The sequence below is a fragment of the Bombus vosnesenskii genome, unplaced genomic scaffold (genome assembly GCF_011952255.1).
Source record: "Bombus vosnesenskii isolate JDL3184/JDL3185 unplaced genomic scaffold, Bvos_JDL3184-5_v1.1 scf7180000013294, whole genome shotgun sequence".
Lineage (NCBI taxonomy): Eukaryota > Metazoa > Arthropoda > Insecta > Hymenoptera > Apidae > Bombus > Bombus vosnesenskii.
Window position 1 is genome coordinate 566,615 of NW_022882945.1, and position 19,328 is coordinate 585,942.

Here is a 19,328-nt window from a genome sequence, read left to right on the forward strand (position 1 = left end):
TCGATTGATTCCAATGCATTTTACTTCTAGTTTTCAAACAATTGGAAATATTCGTGTCATTCTCGAGTTTCTTGAAATTTTTTTCTTCATAAGAATTTTAATTCTGTTTGAGGATATTCTTTTGTTTAATTCAATCGTAATACGACTCGTTTGATAGCAGCTCAGATTGAAGGTAGAAATAACAGAAAGAAGTTGATTACTGAAATTCATAGAGTCATTTATTACTTTGATGTCTAAGTAATAATAAATAAAACCACATATATGATAAAAGACTTTGTTCCTTTTTTTCATCGACCCCCGTCGTTGATCGTTGTCGATGATAAAATTCTCTCTGTTCGATAAATCACTGTTAAAAATGAAACCAGCTCGTGTGAATTTCGATCGATCGCTCAACGAACATCATTCACATTAAATGTATTTTACACAGCCGTGCTTCGGACAAATAATAACAATTTATTTATAACGAAACACAAATTGTACCTGGACTTAACACATGTATACACGTATGATGGACGAACTTATATATGTACATATATACACTCTTATCGATCACGTCGACAATTTTGGTTTTCGCTCTCGCACTTATACACTACAATATTAAAACGTGTGTATGTAACATTAGACATATAGCTAGTATTATACATATATTCCATAGATAAACAAATCTAGGAGTAAAAGAATGAAGATAAAGATTAAGGGATAAAAATTTATTATAATACACGAATGTATTTTTCAGACACAATCTCTCTCATTTCCCCCCTTTAAATAACTTTAATTACGATACAACAATATCTTACGTGTGCGTGCTTTAGTCAGAACAAGTGGTACACAAATATCAACTATTTAAAACTACGAAAAAACACATACGCGTGGATTTGTCATAAGTACCCGTGAGAAATACAAATATACGTGAAAACTCTCAATGAAATCACAGTTAACGATTGGTCCATCTACATTTGGACCATAGTCAAAATGCTTTCAAGATGAATCTAATAAAATGATGCTGCGAACAACTAACAAGAAACGACTCGAAGACAATACATATCCTTACTCTCGTACCTGTACGTACTTTTACGAAAAAATTGTTTGATTAATTCGTTAAAAGTAATTATCGTCCAGATATGAGTATATATGCTAATAGCACAATAAGAATACATAAAATCCAAGAGTTCTTCCTCATTTGTCGTTGGAAACACCATTTCCGGGGGTAATCGTAAATATATAATATAACATAATATATAATTCTTCTAATATTAACTAATATAAGTTAAACCCCGTAACAGAATAGGAATATCGTTTGCTTTTCACGAATTCGTCGTTTTAGGTCTTCAAGGTAGATGATACGATCGTTTGCTTAAAACGAGCCCGCTGTCCGTAGATCTCGCTCTACGTTAGTCATTACTTGTTTTTTCATACAGTTCTTACTTGTACACGTTTATACAGAAGAGTTTTTTGGAATTTTGAGTAAAAAGTTTCAATCTGTCTACTTGCTTAGCCGAATGCGAATGAGTAGTTATTGAGCAAAATAAGATCTGACGGATACACAGGACGCGCTGTTTTACAAAATATCTAATTTCTAAAAACCATAAGCGAAAACGGCTCGTACACTTAACCTACGCGATTCGTGTATTTTACGGGCTATTTACAATCGTAGAAACGATATATTAAAACGATATATGGTAACGCTCGAGAGTCAAGAACGAGTAGTGGGGCGTAAAGCGTGGACGGACCAAGCCATTTCCATCGACGTAGGTAAGTCGGTGCCTGTTCGAAATCAAAGGAGTAGAACAATAGATCGTAAGGCCTAGAGCTCGGAGAAAGGTGGTACGCCAGAAGTGATTTCAAGAGCGCCGCGCCGCGGGTGTTCGAAAGCATTTTCTCGATATCATTCACGCAGGTCAAGATCTCTTTTGGTACTGATGACCGTAAAAGGCATATCTGCAATTAAAAAACATTATTTAAAAACAATACAGTTCATCTTACGAGAGGACACCGTCTATTCATGTAAAATTTGAGTATACAATGAAGCACATTCAATAAAGTAAAACGAATCCCGAGCCTAAACGGCTCTTTTGTTCCATCGCATTAATATGCTAATTCAATTATCCACGTGGTTGCCAACAAGCCTTTCCCGACCCCCGAATCGATCGACCTTGAAAATCACGCCTCCGTTCCCCCTTCCACCTACGATCAGTAAACTAATTCGTAATCGGTAAAAAGATTCCCACGGTTGTGTCCCCTTGTGTGTGTTCAGTTCAGCGATGTTTCTCGTATGTATCTCGTGTTTCAGCTCTCGAGCGCTGCCGATATAAGTATATTACGCCGTGTTTCCGCGCGGGAGATCAGAAATATGATATGAACTGAATGTGATCACGATATACGATTTTGAAAAACTAAATTTGCACGATCCTACCTATTCTGCTAGAGTTACATCATAATTGATCGCGAACAAATCTCAAATTTTGTGTTTCATCTGTTTTTCTGCTTTTTTTTTTGTCTTTCCAATTTTTATTCATTTTCATTCGTTAATATCTTCTTGTTCCTGGAATGTATGCAAGTTTTCCGTCCCTTCTAATCTTCCTTTTTGTTTAAATCGATGGGTTTAATATATCACGGGGACTGGTCGACGTAGTTGTTCCATATCCAACGTGGTAGGTGTAACCGATGTAGGGGCATGCTGATGGGACGATGGTATAGGAGTAGATCCCGGACTGCTTCCAGGACTGCTGGTTGTTGTTGCAATGCTTCCGGGGTCAGTTGCCGCCGAAGATTGGAACATTAAAGGTGGGTGAGGCGTAGTCGCAGATACGCTATGGTGCCCAGTTGGAAATAGTGGTCCCAGATGAGACGCCGTCGTCGGATACGGCTTAGCTCCTGACGTAGGTGTGGAATAGAATCCCGTGTAGAAGCTACTGACTACTGCTGCCGCAGAAGCTGCGTTATTGTTGGCCGCATCTGCTGCCGCGTTCGTCGATGGTGATCCTGTCCCACTACCAGCTACCAGCTTGCTCAAGTGGACGGGGTCGAAGGCCGACCCAAAGTAGGGCGGCAAGGGCGGATAATCGAGAGGATGTGGATGGTGATGAGAGACTGATGTGGCAGGTGCAGCAAAGTATGGAGGTAGCGGAAAATTGGCGAAAGCACCTGAATTTATTGACACTGTTTTACCATTACCGATGGCTACTGGAATCTTTGGTTTTCTTCGTGGACGGTATTTGTAGTCCGGATGTTGCTTCATATGCACGGCACGCAGGCGTTTTGCCTCGTCGATGAAGGGTCGTTTTTCCGTATCAGAGAGAAGCTTCCATTCCGCACCAAGTCGTTTAGATATTTCTGAATTATGCATCTTAGGGTTATCTAATGCGATCTTTTTTCTTTGAATCCGAGACCATACCATAAACGCGTTCATAGGCCTCTTGATATGTTGCTCCTGCAGGGTTGGTGTCTGCTGGTTCATATCCTGGCTCACACGATGGATGGAATGGAGGTCCATGCCGGGGAGGAACCCATAGCTGGGATGCTGTTGGTGAGAGCTTATCATATTCAACCGCCGTTATTATAAATGTAATAGATGGATGTGTTGTCAACTCGAATCGAACCTTTCGAATGTCTCTTTAACTTCACACAGTTGCGATATTCATCAAACTCAATGACGGTCTTTGTTTACACACCAAACCACTAACGGAATTTTCTGTTGTTTCTCGTAAGTTTGAAGACACTGTATACAACTGGCAAGAAGAAAAGAAATACACGAAGAACGGAAAGGACAAACCTCCTAGGCGAAGGTAAACGAACTAAACAGTTGAACGTGCGCGTCTCGACTGCCAATGTCGACTGAACGTCGACTGACGAGCGACCGGTTTGTGACCTGCTGGGGGAATCCATTCTTCCTCTCTGTTTCTCTCTCTTTTCTCTGATAGATGTTTCTCTGTCCACCTGGATTTCGAGGGCGGAACCGACGCAGAGCGTCGTACGCCGCGCCCACGAACCGACCCTCTTCACGCTATTCGTCGAAGTTGCTTCGGTGCACACGTACGTGTTCTACCCTTTCTCCCTAGTAAACGACACCGACACACCAAACGAGGAACAGCAGCAACCCCTCTGAGCCGTAGCTGAACCGAGGAGGGCTGCTGCTGCCTCGGAGACCGCGAGCTGCAATTATTATTATCGATTACCTCGATACGATGAAGTACAAATAGCGTATAGGCTGCCCGTTATTGACTACCTCTGTTCGTGTACTGCTTTGCACGCCAACGGCGACGCGATATCGCGCGATAATTGGTTATGCTTATTCCCACCCCCGTTCATCCCTGCCGGCCCACCACGACGACGACATGGAGTATTCTTGGTCAACGAGCTCGAGCACTTTCGAGTGGATTAGGTCTTTCGCTTCGATCATCGTGCATTCTCCTCCGTCTGACCTCGAAAGAAGCGAGTCTCGACCGGCATTTATATGATTCTCGTGATTAGAGTCTGGAATCTTGTTACGTTGGCATTTTCTTTTCATTTGTTTCATTATTTGAGATTTTAATTTTTGTGCTTTACTTATGGCTGGTTCGCAGGTAATGTCTAGCGGAGTAACAAGGAGGTACCGACCTTTTTATTTTTTGAGCAAGGATTTTTAGCAGAATTATTTTTACTTTTCTGGAGATACATACACAAACTATTTTTTAAATTTTCATTTTGCGCAGCGGGTATTAAAAATCCTTCCTGTTCTATATTTTTCAATGACGAAATATCCATGATGCTAATTATTTTCCTCAATCAACAGTCATAAACGTTATTACTTCTCTTTCATCCTATCTAATGAAATTAATCGCGTTACGAGGCCAATAGTCTAACACAATTGCGAAGACGAATGATCAGCGTCGTTTCTTTGCCAGGCGACTAATTCAGGGTCGTCGTTTTGTCGAGTAATTAATCAGAATTCGTATGTTGGTGTCCTTCTTTCGCCCCGCAGAAACAATGAAAGGCAGAAATCTGCCGGTTCCTTTCCTGTGGGAAATCTGAGGAACAATGAAAAAAATCTCTCGACGACAGGCACTTGGATTAGAATGGAAAGCAACAGCGGCGAAAGGAGCGAGCGGTGCCCCTTTCCCAATCTCGACTCACCGCGCCCTCCGCTCCCAAAGGACATTCAGCAATGCGAACGAATAAAAGCTCCTGTGCTCTCTCCCCCTCTCTCCTTTCCACCCTTTCCGTCTCTCTCTATCGGTGAACTGCATTAGTCGTTTGTGCTTTTGTGTCGCGGAGGCGCGTACGCCTCGCTGCGGTGTCTCCTTACTTCGATTTTCAAATAATCGATTAAGCTTCCTCCGGCATTTTGGAACGAAGTGGCGGTCGACCGAGCAGTATCGTATCGACTTAACGATTATTACTTCAAGAGTTATTCCAGTTATAACAATGAGATCGAACAGGACAATTTTTCTCGGTATATAATTTCGTATCTGCGGAGAAGTTTCTAGGAATGTTTTCCAGGGAATATTATTTTAAAGAGTTTTCGGAATTTATTCGTACGACCGTAGAGAATATTGCTGCGTATCTATTGTCTGGTCGTATAATAGCGAGAATCTGCCGAATAAAACTGCTATCAAAATCTGCTGCTATTTAAAAAAATCGTCGATGGCGCTCGCCGAAGCGACGTGGAACGGGAGGATGACGTAGCGCCAATAAGAGAACGGTAAACAGAGGGAGGAAGCGATTATAGCGCAAAAAAAAGAGGAAGGAGAGCGAGGAAAAGAGAGGAGCCGGACTCTTCCGGGGGAGGAAAAAAATCCGTCGGCGGATGGTCGCCATTCCGTCGGTCCGGATTCTGGGAAATACGTGCACGGTCCCCCGTGGACTCACACAAGTCGGCCAGGCTACCAATACACGTCCTATCTTTCTCTATGCAGTTAGGTGCAAATTGGTATTGAAAAATCTCGAAGTCAATTAAAACTCGAGATACAAAGGATTTGGCGAGACAAAATACCAATTATCTCATGTCCTCCGCCTCTGCCTGTCCCTTCGATTCCCTCCACCGCCGCCCCCGAGGGGTGCAACGGGTTGGGCGGTGGGCGAACGAGGTGACTAGCGGAGGGGCTGAGAGCGCTTACAAGAATTCAATTCCATTAAGCATTGAAGTGAATAAAACGAGGCAGCTCAGCGTGGATGGGCATCTATATAACGCAGCTCGCATCTCGGTTATCTACCTAATAAAGGTTCGACTGCCACCCCCCGCTTATCCTCCTCTTTCTCCACCTCGTGGCCCCTGTCTCACCGAACCACCACCGCCCTCTGCACCGGTTCTCCGCTACCCTCTACGACATAAAGCATGTGCCAGTGAGGTGTCTATGAGACAATCCCCCGGGATGACAATGCTTATCCCACGTATGAATGCCAGCGATGCTTCCTAGGTAATTTAAGTATAGCCTCCTCCCTCTTCTTCATCCACCCAATACACCCCAACCGCGTCACCCACTCTTTTCATCGCTTTACGTCATCCACCTTCAACCATTCGAGGAAGCTGCATATCTTTAGGCGTGCACGTATGAAAACCCGTTGTCCTCGTTTAATGATTGCCATTAGGAACAAAATCTTTTCGCAGCCCACACCACTTTCCTCTCTCTCGTCTTCCTTCTTCTCTGTCTCTTTTTCACTATTTTTCAGTTAGATAAGCAGAGGCTCTTCGTTTCTTCGGGTGCTGTGAATTTCGAATGAGTCTAAGATCCGTCTGGGGACTGCGCGTTAATGTTTTTGTACCCTATTGCCAAGGTCGATCTGAATGGTAGCGCCGCGAGAATCGCAGGACCCGAACAATCCCTGGCTTTTGTCTCACCAGAGATTACGATTTCGAGAGTGCAAGCTCGCGAATGAATTTCGCCTCGCGACTGATATATTTCTCTTCCCTACTCTTTCTTCCATCTACTCATCTATTCTTCTCTTTTACCCCGTTTGGTCTACCTATAACCGCGATTTGATTGTGTTACTGGAGCACCCACTGCGAGGAAACCAAAACAATTATATTGATTTCATCTTTGATTAAGTTATTCGCTTAAGTTATTCGCTATATGTAGCACAAGTTCGAAGTCGAATGATCGATTAATTATGGTTAGAATAATTGGTCGGATGTGTGAAATCAATGTGAATATGATGGGAAGTAATGAAATTAGCTTACTATGAAACGATCGAGCAACCCTGACTCAACTTTGACAAACTTCCTCCTTCCATACTCAGAACCATAAAGTAGGACTTTGCAAGTTCTACGTGTTAGTTTGATACATATCAATTGAGACTTATTTTTCAACATGTAAGCAATTAAATCTTACATTAAAAACGGCTGAACAAGCAATTGACTCCACTATCTGTAGTACACATTTACTACAATCCGCTAACGTATTAAGCATCACTATTCCCATTCAAAGAATGCTCTTCTAGTCGCAAATCGAATAGAAACGTCTACAAACCTCCATCCTTCCGGAGATCACGTGCATTGAGCGGGGGTAGTTCTCACTGAGGTAGCGAAATCCCGGCTAATTAGTAATCGTTCTCCGCCTCCGTTAAATCCGCAGGTGCTCATCCTATCTAGACAGGACGCCGAGCATGTAATTCGAATGCGCTGAATTATCCGTGCGACGTTTCAACGTTGATCCTGCAAATTAAGTCGACTGCTCGACTCGGCCAAGCTGTTAGAAGCAACCTCGTCACCGTGAAGGGGGATCCGAAGGGTGGCGGAGGATGGCTAAGGGATGGTAAAGAGGGGTTGGTCCTGGAAACAGGTGGGGCAGAACGGGAACGTAATCGCAGCGTACTTTGGGTGATTATAGGCAATCGTAAAAGTACCAGAAAGCGGCTTGTAAGAGGGAACAAGACAGAGGAAGAGGGGTTGGCATACGGAGAGAGGGGTAGGACGGAAGAAAGGAAGGTGGAGACGGGGCGAGGACGAGGGATACACGGGCCCATGACGGTGCTACGTCGCCACCCCGACGTACACGCTCGAACGCGTTGCGTAATTAGCGACTGCCTCTCCGGTTTTGTGGGTGGGTGAGGGGGTTGTTGGACGGCTTGGATGGCGAGGGTGAAGTGGGCGCACCGTTACCGTGCATCGGGATTGGGGCACTCCCCGAGAACGCGTTCGAGTAACTGGCGATCGGCTGAAGCCCACCGCGTGCATGAGCAGTAGCGAACACACGTGCGATCTACAGGGTGGTTCTTCGTATAAGATGTGAAGCTTTTCGAGAATCGTTTTTATTAGTGTATGATTTGTCGTTGATTCACTCTGATAGTTGTTTGTAACATCGTAACGTTTTAACGTTGGGTATGTTATTGCGTATACCGGGTTATAGTTAGATATTTTTGAAGAGGTGATAATGATTCTATCGAAGTCTGAGTCAATTTAACCTCTTACTTTATAACATCGAGTACCACTAACGGTACAATCTGATTTTCATTTGATAAAAACAACTTTTATTCGTAATAAGTTTTAGCGTCGGTTGTTCAGATCGAAGATTAGTAAATACATATCGTATACAGTCGACGCCGTATGATTGTACCTTTCGCTCACAAATATGCGATTCGATCGCGTCCAACCTGTATGGAAATTAACGGTGACGCCTCGTAGCTGCTCCGAGGAAGCCTCACGCACAAACGGCTCGTAACGATCAATTATCGGGCATAACGCTAGACTGGGAATCATTATATATCGCCAAAGCGACAGCGGATTTTACTACGTAAATAACGTCTTGGAGGGAGCGATTCTCGTGTTAGTCGGCCGCAGATCTGATTTTCCTCGTGGAGAGGGGCGAATTATGCGGTTCGTGGCGTCGACACTAATCCTTGTCGAAACAGCCCCTGGCACCAGCCAAGGAAATAGGAGTGAGGGGGCAACGAATGGAGAACCAAGGGGGTGGCGTAGACCGACGTAGACGCAATTAATGCAGAGAAACCAGCCGCGGACGTTGGGGGAGATTCGAGGAGGGCATCGAAGCTATGCCACGCCGTGAGACGTAATGACTAATTGAGATTGGAAGAGAGAAGGGAATAATACGATCCGGCTGGTCACGGTAAAACGCACTTTTTTTCTTCTTTCTTTCTCTTTCCTCCTTTATCCTTTCGTTCCCTTCTCCCTTTTCTCTGGCCCTCACTCCTCTCCCTCGTGTCGATTACAAAGGATCTCTCGCCTGCAGGCACACCAATGGAATTACGAACTACGCTGTCGCGTACCTCGCAGAGCCCCGATCTCCGTCACGATTTTAATACGATCGATTTATCGGCTCGCTCTTAAGTATCTCGAGTATACCGATTTATAAATTTCTTCCGCTCGTTTTTCGGTTACTGAATATTCATCTCGATATATAACGTTTACTCTGTATAGCTCGTATTGTTCATACGATTAGGTATACGATAAGGTAAAATGGGATTATTTGAATCAGAAGGAGATATTTGCGACGAACTAAGTAATTTGCGTGGTACGATACTGCTACGATAAATAGGCAAGTATATCGTGTACTTGACAACTCGATGGCAATAGTTACCTATTTGGATGTAACTTCTATTTATCAAAAGGAAAATTTGTTCCAGTATTAACTAATATTAATGTCGTTTATTTTATCATTTACTCGAATCGTTTCCTTGTTTTTCATATTTTTTCTTACCGAATCTAAAAGTACTTTTCTCATTCTTATTCGTTATTTTTGAACCAAAGTTCAAGATTGAATTGTAAAGTGTCGAAGCTTAGGTGACTTAAATAACTCTACCTCACCATAGTAAACTTTCCCTATTAAATTGCTGCCTATTGTCAAAGAGGAGAAGGAATAAAATAAGCAGGAAAATCGCGAAAGAAATCCCGTATATATACACGTAGGAGATGCATGAAACGAAGTAAATGATCCAACATCTTGCCCCGCGGTTCAAAGGGGTTGAACGACGTCGAAGTCCATCTTACCGGAACCAACGAACCCGGTAATGCGTCCCGGTTGCTTCCAAAGCGTATTCATCAAGCGGCGAGACAATTCCGGCGCGTGTTGCGATGCGATTTGTCACGATATCGCGGGAACGGTTCACGGCATCGATATTGTGCCGCGCACAATCCGCATCCAAGAGTGAAACAACGAGACAAGGCGGGCGAATGGGTAAGGTAGGAAGAGGAAGGTGAAAAGGAAGGAAGGAAGGAAGGAAGGAAGGAAGGAAGTATGGAAGGCAAAAGGAAAGGGAGTGACACGGTGGGAGGGCAAAAGCAAGCGGAGTAACCAAGCCAAGAGATTCCTCACACAAGGCAAGCGTTCGCTTGCGAGTGTACTCCATTCGTTGGCGCTGGGCTCGTCGACATTAAGATAATTACTTTCCAGCAGGACGTGCGCGTTCATTGTTGCCGTTACCGCGGCAGAATGGCATTATGCATTGTCAAGAAGAAAGTGAGGGAGTGCGTGGCTAGAAGGAGGGTGAACGGGGGCGCGAGGTAGTGCAAGAGGAGAGCAGAAGGGTAGAAGGTACACTCCTATACCTTATATATCTTTATATACCGTTGGTATACCTTAGCCCGTGGGTGGAGCATTATTCCGTCAGTTCCATGTTTCGCCATTGAAACTAGCACGAGAGGGGAGGGGGCTTGGAGAAGGAGGCGAGTTTCTGCTTTCTGTTTCTCGAGGAAGAGCCAAACGCCAAGAGGGGTGGGCATCTGCCGATGTATCCAACAGCTTTCTCCAGGCCCGACGCCATTAATGTAATTATTTCCACCGAGTGTTCCCGCAGCCTCGAAACGCTTCGCGGGAATTGAGACTGATCAGTCGGCTGCTGCACCGAGAAAGAATCCGCGCTTTCCTCGGGGATGCGAATGCCTTCGCGGCTCTCCATTTTCCTTCTTCCATTTTTCACGTCCCTGCGCCCTGTTTCTCTGCGACACCTCGGGGCCTTTCCGCTCTCGACACTCTGTGTCTCCCTCCTACCCCCGTAACGCTTACGCGTTCGGTCCTTCGTGACAACCGGAGGGATGGATGACTCGTCAGAGCGGTGACGAAGCGTTAAAACGAGACGCGCTTGTCGGATTTGTGTCGCTCGCTTGCAACCACGATAATACCCTGATTTCGCGTAATGGGTTTTGCTCGTAGTTTGTCGCTTTCTGATTCTCTCTCTTTCCCTTTTTCCCTCTCTCTTCCTCTCTCCGCCTTCTATCTGTCTGTCTCTTCTTCGTATTCCACTTGAAAATCGCGAATTCTTTTGTGGAACTGATGACACTTTGTGCGGTGTTCGCGTATACTCACGCCTCGTTTCTTCTCGGAGCGCTTTCGAGAAAACACTTCCCTTTGAGGAGTTCCGGCGAGGAGCTATAAGAATCGCGGAAAGAGGGTGTCGACGCTGATGAATTCACGAACTCTTCGTTTCTGACACGCCGTCTAAATGTTTGAAAATGCATTTCTCGGAGCAAGGAATTTCCTTTCGGAAAATGTCTTCGTGTAAGAATAAATCGTGGATTCTTTTCTTTGATGCATCATTGTGTACGACTGACACTCGCTTTCTTCTTCCTCTTTCTTGACGCGAAGTTGCTGCTCTTTCGAACAGGTATTTCGGTTTCGTAACCTCGTTGAATGATCGACGGTCAAAATTGTCCGTGAAAACAGGTCGGCTGAATGGATTTTTAACCGGGAAATTGAAAAAGTGGAGATGCAAGCGGGCTAAATTGTCCGTTGAGGATTAAATCGTTCGGAAAAGAGAGTAAATTCGTGTTCACGTTGCATCATGTCCGTAGCGGAAACATTTATCGAAGAAGATGGTTTTGGGCTCGTTCCCAGGCCAGATCGTAATAAATATAATAAACCATTCGAAATTGTTAGAAGGTAAATCACACATATGCTGCCGGCCATGAGGACTTTTATGCTCGTTGTACTATGGTTCACGAAAGTATAAAATAATTAAAAAATGAAAATTTCTACTGAATATTTCTTTCTAGACAGCAAACGTTCTAATATGAAACCTTATTTCCGGCAGTGCATTCGATATTTCCTGTTTCCCTACTTTATTCTTCCATTATTTGCTCCGTCAGATACACAATGACGAACAAACACAAAGCATCGGTGCAGTTGATATCTTGGGGCGCTGGTATTCAAGCTATTAAAGTTCCAAATCAATCAGGAATTTTAGGTGATGTTGTTTTAGGATTCGACGATATGGAGGGTAAAAGAAAAATTCGTCAAAAATTCTTTAAGTGTCAAAAATGAACAAACAATTTGATTATCGTTTTCGAGAATTCATTCGTGAAAAATATAATCAGGTTATTTGAAGAACAGGTACATAGGAAGTATAATCGGACGAGTGGTGAATCGCATTTCTTGTGCCAAAATGAGGATTGAAAACAAGATTTACTGTTTATCTGCGAATGATGAAAATGGCGTTGACCATTTTAACGGTGGCTTCGTTGGATTTGATAATGTTAATTGGAATTCTTGCATAATGAAGAAGCATGTGGTGAATATTTTCATAATTATCCTTTCAGTTATCAGTTTTTATTCCTATCTATTTAATGCAACAGGTTATGTCTCACGTAAGTCCAGCAAAATACGAAGGATACCCAGGAGATATGTTAACGCAGATTAAATATTCTTGGACCGACGATAATCAACTTCTTATGAATATTCGTGCTACTGCTACGCAACCAACTCCTGTTAACATTGCTTCTAATTGTTTGATGAATCTCGCTGGTCATGTAAAGTTGATATTAACATTACCTACTATGCTCTTCAACTCGTTCAATTCTATTTATACAACATTATCCTATTTTCTGCTTATGCAGCATGGTTTTAATTTCATACTTTATTATAATTAAAGAATTGTTTTGCAAAATGGATCTATAGGTGTATATGGTAAATATGTAAGAGCTGAATGTATGTTCTGCATGTTTAAGTCACTATTTTATTTATTGAATCCCTTTTTCCAGAAAGCTTTTCTGAATTTGGTTTGAAAGTAAAAATGATTCGTTCATTTGAAAGTTCGTTCCGATTTACATTTCGATTCGATAATTTATCGAATTATATAGGTGGTATTTTGTTCCACACCTTTTCTCCACCTTTCACGCAACTTGAATATTCCATCCTTCCAGAAGCTGTCACATTTTACGACGGAAAACATTTCAGTATGATCTTTCATGTCAACCAAATTTCTTAGAAATTGGAACGGACTTTCTGCAGCGACCCGATATATATAGTAAAAAATAAAATCACAGTTATCAAAGGACAATTGTTAATCAAATTATTTCTTTCTGTTTTTGCTACAGGCTGCTGGTTCACGGGAATTGAAGAAACATCTAATTTCGTTGAACGCAGATAGCTGGACACCTGCGGATATTAGGAACAATTTGCCGACAGATGCTATATATCCAGTTGATCGTACAGTGTTCGACCTACGTTTACCGACTCAGTTAACCAAGAGGCGGCTTTACATCGTACCAGGGGGTGGTTACAATCAAAATCTCTGCATAAATAGTCCCAGCAGTTGGTCTTACCGATTTCACGCTAGGTAAGTGTAGAAACAGTCAACTTACATACACAATGGCAGAGTAAACTTTACCCTTAGTTTTACGATCAATTTCTTTTTATAGCGATTTACCTGTTTGCTTTTTAATTTTATTATACTATGTAGCTACTTCATAGTTTAATACTATTACCATTGTCCTATAATATTATTTCAGGTATAATTATAAATCTATAATTATAAATCAATAGAATAATTTATTCACGATATACGAATTTATAGCTTTTTCACGTGTCAACGTTATTACACAGCCGTAATATAAAACTACCCCAAAGTGTGCTAAAGTCACATACCCGTATGATAGAAATATAGACATTTGAAATTTGCAGACGTTTGATAATACAGATGCTTTATATTAACTCTCGGTTACTTTCCATTAATGTAACCCCCTTTTCCCTCTTTTGTCTCAAAGAATAATTCACCCTGGTTCAGGAAGAACTTTAGAAGTATATTCGAATCATCCAGGACTGCAATTTTCCACCGGAAACGATTTGCCAGATCCTGATTGTAATTATCCACCTGATTTTGAGGATTACTGCGATTGCACGGATAATGTTAGATAACTTACTTTTGAATGTTCATGATCAAAATCATCATAAATCTATGGAATATTGAACATCGTCATTACAGGAGCCGAAAATAAAAGAGCAACAAAAAGAAATTTGGGGGAAGGATGGTGTACGATATCAGAGGCACGGTGGGTTCATTTTGTCACCACAAAACTACCCCGATGCGGTCAATATAAGCAATTTTCCTCCTTGCATACTTTATCCTGGCCAGGTTTACGCACACGATGTAACATATAAGTTTGGTTTATTGTCAGAAAATTTAGATATGCCCACTTGAATATTTACTAATGAACTATGAACCAACTCATGACAACATCGTCTTTACGCAACATCTCATTTGCAACTTTCTTTCGGTTTATATATATTGTCAAAATTTTGTTTTAACATTGTGCTTGTGAAACAATGTTTTGCTTAATATTTTTCTGAATCACTATTTCTTGCTCCGCCTATCTCCTACAATTTAATAATTCTAATTTGTAGAAATTGAAATATTTATACCACAATGGTGGTATTTTTATCCGAATTATAGGAGTTTTTCTTTAAATCCAAATACATACAGTGAGTTAATTTATCCTACATGTACCGATAATGTTGCGTTTGCTCAACTTTGATCAATTATTTCACTATTTGGTCTTGAATAAATTAAAGGGTAGATCAATGAATATTAGTAAAAAGAACGTAGATTTATAATACATATATTTGTGAACCATCTCGGCTGGAATAATCTTCTTGTCCGCGCCGATTGTACAAAATTATCCGTCATAGTCTCAGAAAATTATTCACATATTTATCGTAAGAACGATCGAGTGTGTTCGCCTTAATGACACAATTAAGGTTACACAGTGATCGCTATTAATTAAATTGTACATATTATCGGGTCGATTAACATTACCTTCCTTATATAATTCTCTTTTAATTGTCCTGAAGGCACTTTGTGCAACTGTATGAGAGAAATATAGACATTTATCGAGAACCATCTACAATTTTGGTATAAAATTACCGATCTCGTTATTTGTATGTTGATAATCTCGATTAACCCTATATGTAGACAATCAAAATGCTGTGAATTTTTGCTATTTAAAATTTTTGCATAAGTTTTGACGTAAAAATATCGAATGATCGAATGAATTCAGAGCGATTTTCGGGTATTTTCGCTAGAAAATAAAAAGTTTATCAAAAGAATTGCCGATGCTAGGGTTAATTTAATCTACGATCTCTACATCAGTTCGCGCTAATTCGTTTTGTTACCTGCTAGTAGACTATAAACGTTTATAAATATATAAAGCTATGTCTGTATATGTATACATCTTTTTCATTTACTTAGGTTTAATAGAAAAATTCATTTCCGTTTTGTACATCCCTAGAGTGTTATTTCTACGTGTAACATGTTACTGCGGGCAGTTAAAACATACGGCAGAGATTCTGAGGGCAGTTTCGTGTTTCCATGTGTATTTTTAACATTAACCTATTCCTTTTAATATTTTTCTACAAAACATTTGCATTCTCGATTATTTACTCGATTATTTCAATCGTTAAATATCAAATGTTTAAAAAAAAGAACAACATATCTATCGTAAAAAATAAAAATGAACGAAAATACGTAAAAGCAGAGGCAGTGTTAAAGAATCATTTTACATAGCAACGTAAAAAGAAAGAATAAGAATAATTATTTGGCAGTGAGACGACGCGAGTCAGGCTGCAAATGAACACAAATTTCAAAGCGTCTAATTCGAGAATGGAATCGTGCCTGTATAATACTCAGCCCGGCAATCTCTCGTTCCCGCTCGGATTAGCTTCCGTTTCGGTATTCTGAGTGGCAACGTAAAAATTGACTAAAAGAACCGAAACATCGAGCAACGTTTCCCTAAGAATTACTCGGTTACTATTAAGTGTACTCTAAAGGTCAGAGGCCTTTCCCAGACCTCGTTCTCCTCGCTGATGCCGTTTCGTGGACGTCCATGGATTACCAATCGGAATTGACCAGGTTCCTTTAATCGATTGCGGAAGTGAAGAGCCGATATTCCGTGCTCGTTCACTATCTCAAAGTGATTGTCGTTGTTTCCTTTAACTATCGTGTATTCCATGTCTTCGTCCTGCAAATAGATACAGAAAATTATAAATTGCAAGAGGAATAATTTTAGAAATAATTGCTTTTGAAGTTAACGTTGATAGAAATTAGAATTCTTAAAAGTATTTCTGTTGAAAATACATTTCCGCGAAATGAAAGATCATGAAGTTTCTTGTTTGAAATCGGTTTCTCGAAAAATACGCTTTTCCCAATTTTGTCACTCTTCTAACAAATCGACGATACAAAAATTTTGAACGAACCTTGACAGCCGGCTGCAATTTAATGATTCTCATTCGGTGCCGGGTCTGTCTCAGACTGATTTTAAGAACATGTTCCTCGCCATGATGGTGCCTTTTCGCTGATCTGGCGAACCGCCTCTTTATAATTTCGTTTCTTCGTAAACTCAATTCTTGGTCCATCGATTTCGATCGTGAGTCTCTTCTGTGTCTTCCTTTGCCATTGACCTGTTGAAAAACAGCGATCGACTCTTTTCACCTGTTCGTTTGATCGAAGTAAAATGATTCAGTTTTAAGATCGAGCTTTGAGATACCTTGCAAGAGAAGCAACCTTCTGTCGATATAGTTTTATCATCCGCAGGTGGTATGTGATAAGGATCTGGATTTATCACGAAGGTGGGCGCGTTGCTAATATCCTCGCCGTAATGTCCTTGCGATAATGGGTTTATCGTCGACAGACAATGACCCTGGTCGTCGAAATGAAAGATACCAAATTCAAATAAAATTGAAGTTTCAATTAAAAAATGCAAAATCCGTGTATTAAAATTAGATTACGAGGTTAAAGATGCAAAATTCAAATATTGAAATTTAAAATACGTAGTTTAAATATTACAACTACATTATTTTACAAATGCGAAATTCTTCTTTTGTATAATCTATTTTTGTTTAAATAAAACGAACCTGTCCAATTCGTTGATATCCAGTGGGACATCCACATATGAAACCGTTAGCTCCATTGGGAGTGCATCCAAAGGCGCAAGGACTTCCGATGCACCCGGCGCTAACCTAAACCCACCAGCATCTCTTCTTTAACATCCATAGTACTTCAAATTGTGATTGCTCCTGAACACAGACACTTACCTGAACACATATTTGCAAATTACTATCGAACTGGTAACCATCCGGGCAGCCACATTTATAGCTACCAATCGTGTTGATGCAAGTGTTGTCCCCACATGGAGATGTGTTGCATTCGTTTTCGTCAATGCACTGATTATAGTAAAGATGTTGAACGAATCCTTCGGGACATCCGCAACGGTAGCTTCCCATAAAGTTCTACGAGTGTAATCAAGTAATTAAAAATTTGCTAATCCCAGTAAACATATAGTATATAATACTCCATAAAATTCCAACAGAGTTGTGTAATCTTACTATGATCTTGGAATTTTTACATTTCAATTTAACAAATAAAATAAAAACAAATAAAAAGGTTCTTAATATTCTAAGAAATATCTTTCGAGTAGTCATATGTATCAATAAAAATTCCATCGTATTTTTCTCAAATTTCAGATATTTTTCGATACCAGAAAAATACAAAAGTGCAGCGGTGTTAAATTTAAATGATGCAGTCTCGTTACTTAGAATTAGAATTTAAGCGAAGACTATCGTAGGTATTTAGATATTCAAACGACGAGTAAGAATCATTTTTCTATTTCGTTTACCTGGCAACCGTGTTCGCACGTGGTATCGTCAGCGCACTCGTTCTGATCCACGCAGATTCGTCCAGATTGATCAAGCTTGAATCCTCTCGGACAAATACAACGGAAACTGCCAAGAGTATTGACACAAGTACCCGGTTTCGGACAAGTTCCAGCCTGGTCGCATTCGTTTATATCTAAAAGATATCGAATTACGTAATTTCCGATAAAGCTGGATTAAAAGTTGTTTAACTTTCTACGAACCATGACAAGCATCTCCATCTTGCGTATAACCTTCCTGGCAGCCACAAGTGTAACTGCCTTGAGTGTTGATACAATTCTGTTGGCACAGATGATTTCCAGTCGCACATTCGTCCAGATCTCTACAACTGACGCCATCAGGATTTAAGATGAAACCGGCAGGACAGGAACAGATGAAACTTCCTTCCGTGTTCTGGCAATTATATTTGCATGGCCTTGGCGTTAGCTCGCACTCGTTTATATCTGGAATTGGACATATTTCGTGAAGTCAATTTTATTGATAGATAATTGTTGATGATAATATGAGTATATCGTAATGTCATTGGATGTATTTGAAGGAATCTTATATCTTTGTATATTCTATTGAACGCTATGTGCAATCTGTGAATTTTTGTATTTTCAAGTTTCTAATTACCATTAATCCAACGAATACCTACCAACGCATTGGGTTCCAGATTTATCAGCCTTGTAACCCTTATTACATACACATCTATAAGAACCAAGCGTATTGATACACAACCCGTTTCTGCACAAGTCAGGAATCGTTTTACATTCATCGATATCTGAAAGAAATTTTCGTTTTCGGATTATATATAAGTTGAGTTATAATTGAAAATTGTTCCACTTGAAGGAAAATTCAAGTACCTTGACCGTCTATTGAAAAACCTTTGTCCAAACAGAGTTCGTTATAATTGTCAGAATCTTTGGATGGACAAATCTCACAATACGGGCCCCAAGCTGCGCCCATTGTGCAACAACAGTCTGCTTTTGTCACTGTCTTTACGTCGGAAGCTCTTGTGGTGCATCTGCCAGCGATCGTTTGCAAGAAACAATAACCTATTCTGCGATCTGAAAACAATGTTGGAACTTAATATCGAGTAGTTTGATACTTGTTTCCTTTTTTTAATTTTTAATACCTATGCAAGATTTTCCATCGGGACTCTGTTCGAAGCCATCATAGCAGAGACATTGATAACTAGCCTCTAGATTGACGCATCGACCATTTCGACATAGGCCTGAATTAATCGCACATTCGTCGATATCCTTACACTCGTCAGCCATACCGATTTGTTGATATCCAGGTGGACAGATGCACATAAAGGAACCAATAAGATTCTTGCATTGATATTTGCAACTGTTCGCTGGTGTTGCGCACTCGTCCACGTCTGAAAAGATAATTGTACAGCGTTTAATCCGGTGATTTAATTGTCAGAAATCTCAGAAAACCCGTGACAATGTTTCTCGCATTATTTTTTAACACTATAACTACATACTT

General features: G+C 40.9%; 3 protein-coding genes across 4 annotated transcripts in view; 1 reads left to right on the top strand and 2 right to left on the bottom strand.

Moving 5' to 3' along the window:
• Positions 1–1,260: 1,260 nt before the first annotated feature.
• LOC117232979 (transcription factor Sox-21-A-like) lies at positions 1,261–4,216 on the bottom strand. Its single transcript, XM_033492804.1, has one exon. It carries the CDS (start codon positions 3,539–3,541, stop codon positions 2,603–2,605), a length of 939 nt encoding a protein of 312 aa, XP_033348695.1. The 5' UTR covers positions 3,542–4,216; the 3' UTR covers positions 1,261–2,602.
• Positions 4,217–11,584: 7,368 nt separating this feature from the next.
• LOC117232981 (aldose 1-epimerase-like) lies at positions 11,585–14,358 on the top strand. Its single transcript, XM_033492806.1, has 7 exons — positions 11,585–11,810; positions 12,017–12,147; positions 12,245–12,438; positions 12,503–12,676; positions 13,244–13,485; positions 13,913–14,054; positions 14,131–14,358. Exons 1-7 carry the CDS (start codon positions 11,713–11,715, stop codon positions 14,344–14,346), a joined length of 1,197 nt encoding a protein of 398 aa, XP_033348697.1. The 5' UTR covers positions 11,585–11,712; the 3' UTR covers positions 14,347–14,358.
• A 390-nt stretch (positions 14,359–14,748) lies between these two features.
• LOC117232996 (fibrillin-2-like) overlaps positions 14,749–19,328 on the bottom strand; it is a 30,983-nt gene continuing 26,403 nt past the window's right edge. Inside the window, exons 32-41 of one of the 2 annotated variants that reach the window (XM_033492826.1) lie at positions 18,970–19,218; positions 18,698–18,901; positions 18,490–18,615; positions 18,056–18,295; positions 17,816–17,988; positions 17,235–17,429; positions 17,055–17,159; positions 16,688–16,840; positions 16,398–16,601; positions 14,749–16,162 (exon numbers count right to left, since the gene is read on the bottom strand). In XM_033492826.1, coding sequence (XP_033348717.1) covers positions 15,941–16,162; positions 16,398–16,601; positions 16,688–16,840; positions 17,055–17,159; positions 17,235–17,429; positions 17,816–17,988; positions 18,056–18,295; positions 18,490–18,615; positions 18,698–18,901; positions 18,970–19,218 — 1,871 coding nt within the window. In that variant the 3' untranslated portion in view covers positions 14,749–15,940. The remainder of the gene's footprint in view (positions 16,163–16,397; positions 16,602–16,687; positions 16,841–17,054; positions 17,160–17,234; positions 17,430–17,815; positions 17,989–18,055; positions 18,296–18,489; positions 18,616–18,697; positions 18,902–18,969; positions 19,219–19,328) is intronic. The other variant, XM_033492827.1, reaches the window with a different exon arrangement.